The sequence below is a fragment of the Aptenodytes forsteri genome, unplaced genomic scaffold (assembly GCF_000699145.1).
Source record: "Aptenodytes forsteri isolate BGI_AS27 unplaced genomic scaffold, ASM69914v1 Scaffold29, whole genome shotgun sequence".
NCBI lineage: Eukaryota > Metazoa > Chordata > Aves > Sphenisciformes > Spheniscidae > Aptenodytes > Aptenodytes forsteri.
Genome location: NW_008794520.1, coordinates 506,276 through 513,189, shown reverse-complemented (window position 1 = coordinate 513,189; position 6,914 = coordinate 506,276). Strand labels below are relative to the sequence as shown.

General features: G+C 37.0%; 1 protein-coding gene across 1 annotated transcript in view; it reads right to left on the bottom strand.

Moving 5' to 3' along the window:
- Positions 1 to 6,914, bottom strand: part of DPP10 (dipeptidyl peptidase like 10) — a 259,024-nt gene that overhangs the window by 245,025 nt on the left and 7,085 nt on the right. The window contains exon 2 of the mRNA XM_009290973.2: positions 5,516 to 5,611. Within this exon, the coding sequence (XP_009289248.1) occupies positions 5,516 to 5,611 (96 nt within the window). The remainder of the gene's footprint in view (positions 1 to 5,515; positions 5,612 to 6,914) is intronic.

The following is a 6,914-nucleotide window of genomic DNA, read 5'->3' as shown; positions in this document are numbered from 1 at the left end:
GGGTTTGCCAGAGATGGCAGCCTGCCCTGGCAGCCGCCTACTCGACGCACAGAGAGTGGATTAGCAGCTCCTGTCTGACAAGGCACAGGAGTTTACAAGGGCTAAAGGCAGGGAGAAGGTTGATATGTGGAGAAAATGCAGCTTCTGCATGAGGCAGGAAACCCTTCTTGAAACACAAGTTGCCACCTCATCCCCTCCATGTTCTTTCCCTTGCCACAAGGGTCAAAGTATTCCTTCCCCTATTGCTTCTGACTCCCCATGACTTCCTTATTTTCTCTCCTCCTCCCAAAGACAGAGAGGGCTCCCGCTTGTGAGACGAATCTGTTTTGAAGTGTGGGGTCCTACAGGAGGAGGGAATCTCTGCTATCATCTCTTGCCCTCTCGAAGATCACTGCCCTCCTCAAAGTGCCACCGAAAACCCTTCCCTCTACGCTGTCACCTGCCACCTCCCCAGTCCTCTTCCTCACTACACCAAAATCTAGGCTCTTGCATCAGGCCTGTGTTTGCCTGCAGAGATGTGATGCTGCCCAGCCATACACGTTACCCTTCACTCTTCCCGTGACACGGTGTTGCAAGGGTTGCTGAATACAGGAACAGACAGCTGCTCCAGAGGCAGGCAAGACAGAAAGAGAGAAATATTTATTTTACCAACTCACAATTTCAGCAAAGCATCTTAGAAGTTTTGCCTTAAGCAGATGCCTACATCCCTCCCTGCTCCATAAAGCACATACGCAAGTACTCAGGTGCTAAAGCTCAGCAAAACACAAGACAGGATTGCAGAGCACAGCCTGCTGCAGGCCGTCGTTCAGACTTCAGGTCCTTCTCCAACACTTTTCATTCAGGTATATGAAAAATATCATGACTGTGCTGACTATATACCCATATGACAGAATACAAGCAAGGAGCCAATGAACTCTATCACATATAGGAAAGGTTGGCAAAGATTATCTGAACAGCAAAAATGCAAGCAACTCCATATTCACAGAAGGAATAAAGGCAAAGATTCAGAATTTTATTGTCATTAACAGCCAGAGTCCCCGATAATAAGAGATGCAAGTACACCACCAAAGATCCAGGGATTAGACTGCAAACCTTTTGAGCCCTCAGTATTTCTCACAGGCCAGCATACGTATTTCTAAGTGACTTAACAGAAATTAAGAAAATATCCTGAAAAAACGCTTCAGTATGGTTCAAAGATCCAGCTGCAGACTGCTGATATTGGCAGATAAGCAGTGATTCATACATTGGTTTATGAACAACTAATAGAGCGATTATACAGTTCTTGTTGTCACTGATACAGCTACTTCAGAACTATGCCCTAATACATCACATATCGTGACCTTTCCATTAAATGTACTATACTAGCACCCAGGAGACATGTTCCTAAAGCAAACTGTGGTCATGAAATGAGATGCTGTGCCTGACCTGAAGCAGACACTGGTCCTTGTTGCAAAATGGTGAGAATCCAAGACAGAAGCAATATGAGATACATAAAGTCTCTTGACGAGTTTTTTCGGCAAGGGAAAGCATAGGGGAAGTTTAACTGCAGTGTTTTCTTAAATTTAGTTACTCTGGATATTTTAAACTACATTGCAGTTTTGTACTTTGACTTAAGTAAACCAAGCTGTTTTGCCATCTAATGAGAAGCCCTTATCAGTAGCAACATGCTGTCAGATTTAAGTACTTTTATTATTCACTGGCAGCATTTTAAATTCTCACTTCCTATTAGAAAACCTGAAGATCAATAATGCTAAGGGAAGAGGTACTCTCATTTAACATCTTCAAAACTATGCCAAGCAACTGGAATGTTTTCTGAAATCAAACGCTCTTTCAGATAACAGGGATTGAACTGATTGATGGTTGTGTATGCTCTCCACAATGTCCTTTTAAATACAGTTGAAGTGATCAGATTTATAATTGAAAAAGCTTAGTAAACTACTAAGTTACTATTTTCAAGAAAAACACCAGCCATCATCCATGTTTTCTTTCTCTTTCCTTTGTAAATTCTTACAAAAAGAGACAAAAATCCAAGTCAGGTTTGAAAAATTTTGCCTTTGAAGTAAAACAAAAAAATAAGAAAAAAGGAAAAGGAGGAAGAAATCTGAAAGATACCTGCATAGGTACATCCTCAAATTACATGAAATGTGAATATATTTTGCCACTTTTAAAACTAGCTCAAAATCTTTCTTTTTATTTTCTTTGGCAACAGCTGATTATCTCAGGTAAGGAACAACATTTCCTCTGCACGTTTAAACATTTGCATAATTATTAACTTTGGTGGCAAGCACGTAAAATTGTGGACTCAGGTTCAAGCAGAAAAGGAAATGGACTGTAAAAACTTCTGTATGTAAGATCTTTTCTTATTAAAGAGTAGACTATAAATAACTACGTGGGGATGATTTTTGTAGTGGAGGAACTTGCAAACAGGGAAGAAATAACATTGTGTTTGGAAGATAATGCTAGAGAAATTCAAACAGCAGCATGGAAAGTTTCATTAAATGGCATCAGTTAAATACCAGACCTTACCTAAGAACACAGTGATTCATCCAGCACTTGAAATACTTAAATCAGACATTTTTTTCTACAAAATATGCTCTAGACCCTGCAGAAACTGTTTGCAGCAGGAATCACTTTTTCAACCTCTATTCCCATCCCTTCGCAGGAGGTCAAGATGATAAAACTTTCAGATGGATACAAATTATTCTATCCCAAGAGGAGCAAAAAGTAGTAGTACCTACCTACTTATTTTCCACTAAAATCTTCCTGCGCAGAGTCCAGAAGCACTTACCCTGCCAATATCCAAAGAAAGTGCCAAATGCTCCCCTCCAGCTCCACAGTAATGAATGCTGAATATTAAATTATGTATTTCATTCTCCATGCATATAATGCCACCACTGCAATGTTACCATGCCAGGAAAGAAAATATAATCTTATCCTAAGTCTTAAAAATAAAAACAGAAGCAGGAAGCAGAAATGCTGCTTTGCAAGACTCCTCCTCATTTTGTTTATTGTCTAAGATATTTATTTCATTGACCATACTGGAAATTTTCAAAGAAAATGAAAAAAAAAAAATCTATACATAATTTTTCTGTGTTTATCACAAATACTAAAGAATTAGTAAAACCCTTAATTATCCCAACTTTTTCCTCTATTCCCATACACACACATACTATAATAAGAAAAAAGTCCATTCTTTCCCTTTTTTTGTACCACTGGACTTCATTGCTTCTTTGGCAAATAAACACAGGAAAACACGTAACTGCAAGCTTAGGAGTTCTCCTATTGGCTGAGAAAAACATTACTGCAGAAAGACTGGATATTATTACGACTGTGCTGCTAATAAAACAGGGCCTTTCTCTATTAAATATACTATAATAAGAAAAAAGTCCATTCTTTCCCTTTTTTTGTACCACTGGACTTCATTGCTTCTTTGGCAAATAAACACAGGAAAACACGTAACTGCAAGCTTAGGAGTTCTCCTATTGGCTGAGAAAAACATTACTGCAGAAAGACTGGATATTATTACGACTGTGCTGCTAATAAAACAGGGCCTTTCTCTATTAAATAGTATTTCTAATTTTATTTTCAATAGATGGAAAAGTTCATAACTGTACAATCTCATAGCTTTTAGACTAGATTGCTTACAACCTCCGTTTTTTCACGATACTAGTAAAATTATTTTCCTTTGCATGAGTGTCTTAAGATGGATTTTGAACACCACAAAAGAAACCTGTATCTAAGCAAGTGTTTAGCACCAAATTCTGTTTCTTTTTACCATACCTGGAAAACTCTTAAAAGAAGCTTTTATCTTATCACAAGCTGTAGAACAGAGTTAAAAAATACAATAAGCTACATGTTTCATAGTATCAGCAATATTTAATATAACTCAATCCATAACCCTTTGGTTTTATTGTCCTGGGTTTTGAAATTAATAAAATTTTAATGCACAGAATATTACGTGCATGTTATGAATGGCTACTAGTGTTCTTAGATGAGTAACCTCACGGAGTTTTTCAGTAGCAGGAGTAATGTATAGAACTAGCATAAGGATCTTCTTCCATTGTATACTTGCCTGCTTTCAGTGACCACTTTAATTGACAATACTGAATCTGTAATAACTTTATTTGACAATTAGGAGCAGTATTTTTCAAGTAGGGTGTGGTCAAAGGCAGTTGCTTTGTGAATTTAACAGATAACAACAAATTCATCAAAAACTGCTTTAGGATTTAATTAGCCAGTCTTAACTGGAAAAGTTTTCTGCCGAACACAAGAAACTGTTCCTCTTGGCAATAGCATTATTCTGGCTTTACCTACTAGCAGAGTTTTTGGCACTGATCGCAGACAGAAACCAGTCCAAAGAAGAAACTAAGGGCATCTCAGCAACTGTATGGTCACTGGAGTAGCTGGGGGAAAAGGAGTGGCAGGAAACTAAATTGAGCCTCCCCTCTCTTACCCCTAAACTACTGGATAACAAATAACTCAACACCAGAGCTGGTCCTGGAAAAAAAGACTGACCGTACTTTTCTCCCTTTTTATCCTTTGTTTTGACATGCACTTAGCCTTGTTAAGCCGATTTCATTCTTTAGAATAGATCATAATGCAACAATTCAATTCAATCATATAGCTTCCTACAAAGGAAAACCAGTTCTAGTTATTACTGAACACCAACATTGATTAATATAATTGAATCATTATTTCCTGTGCAAAGTTATTCTGAATTTACATACACAGTCACCAGACTTTCAAACTCCTACCTTCCATAGAGCACTCATTAACAATACTTTATTTTGCACAAAGCCTAATGTTATTCCTTTGATTATAACACCTGGAGTAATACAAAGATCCAACTATAATGACACAAAACAGATGGTCGCTACTGTGTTATTTGCACATTTCTTGCAAACAGAAAGAATGGGAACAACCCATGTGATCAGGACAAAAGGAGTTCAATGAGTTGAAAAATAGAGTTTTAATTTGTTTTCTTTTTTACATTAAAACTGCATAATTCTTCGGGAATCTGCATACCATTTATAAATCATTTAATAAAGTAGAACATTAAATACAATTTTTAGACATCAGAAAATGACTAAGAGCTGTACAAGAATATTGAAATATTTAAGAATCCATTCCAGATGTGAAGAGTCAGAACCAGTTCTCAAATCCCAAAGTTCAGATATTAATAGAACAATTTAATTTTCTGAATTGATCTTTTTGTGAATCCATAAACAAGATCCAGTTCTTAAAAACTATTCTACATCACTGCCTCCAACTGAGTGAGTAGCACAAACAGAACATTTTAGTGGGTTTTTACTAGACAGAGCTTTAAAATTAGAAAGCTACTTCAAAAATTAATGAAACAGACATGATCCAGAACTACAAGAAAAACCGGGACACTGGCCAATTTCAAGAGAGTTTGAAATTTTAACTGATTCTTTCTCAGTGCCTGGATAGTGATACCATTCAATATTCAAAATTATTACCTAGTTTCAAATTATGCGAGAGATTATGCACTTACCATTAATCCATCTGGCTTCTGGATTATGAACTATGAGATCTTTTCTGAAGAGATCTTCCAAGGACAATCTGGTTTCTGACAAATTTGCGAGTTCATCTAAAATAAACATAACAGGATCATTTCAGATAGTTATTAAAAACAATATATTCAGTGTAGTTTTCAAAATATTGGAATTACAGAACCAGAATACATAGTTCAAAGGTCCTGTCGAAATCAATAACAATACCTTGCTCTTATTCTTTTTTCACTACAAGAAAATGTTCCATTTTTCATTAGTAAAGCTTCAGAAAACAAAGCATTGGTACCTTATAGACAGGACAACTGAAGGATGTAGTGCTTGGCTATTTATTATACTGGGACTGTAGTGGCAAAGTTCATTCTCCCACAGCCTTACACCACAAGAAAAGTCTGATTACAAACCAATACAAAAATTTTCTGACAGCCAAAAGATGTAGGCCATATTGATCACCTTCTACAGATGGAAACCAAGTAAAATTAAAAAAAAAAACCAAACAATTTCACCTAGTCTACAAATTAAAACGTAAAAAAAAAAAATTCTGTATGCACATTTTATAGTCTGTGCTTGCTCTCTAGTGATAAGCACAACATAACATTTGGCTAACAGCCTCGTGTTTTTCCCAAACATGATAGAACCCAGGAATACTGTGCTTCTGAACATTAGCCAACACTGATTTTCAAAACAAAAAAATAAGTTGCCAGCTCCTAAAATCATCTCCGTGCTTCAGAAAAAAGAAGCTCTGCTAAATTCTACTTTTCTTGTGATGTAGCTTAAATAAATAATCAGTAGCAGAGATTCAATACTGAACTGTCACAGTAACGTGAAATCAGAGGTACTCTTAAAGCAAAAGTTTTGCTATCAAAACACAAAGTTTCCAATGAATATTCACTGATAGCAGCTATGCACTTCACCTAACTGCTTTAGGCTATTTAGGAGAACAGCAGCTGCCAAAAGCTGTGTTATCCATTGCCTCTGCACTAGCAAAAATATGCACCTATGCACTTCCTACACAATCAACCAGCCAGATGCCCAGTCAGGTCTTTTAATCATTTTATCATTATTGGGCAGGTTTGTCATAGATTACTGCAGTATTTCTCTGCTCTACGAGCTTTTCCTTCCAATGTGTCGGGCATCCAACTCCTCTATGAGAGGATCTTTTTGTTAGTCAGATTTTGTCCTTACAGATTGCTGATATTAAACAGCTGATGACAAAAAACACAAAAAGGAAGCCTACAGAGGGTGGAAGCAAGGGCAGGCAGTCTGGGAGGAATACAGAGAAATTGTCCGAGCAGCCAAGGATCAGGTTAGGAAAGCTAAAGCCCTGAGAGAATTAAATCTGGCCAGGGATGTCAAGGGCAACAAGAAAAGATTCTATAGGTA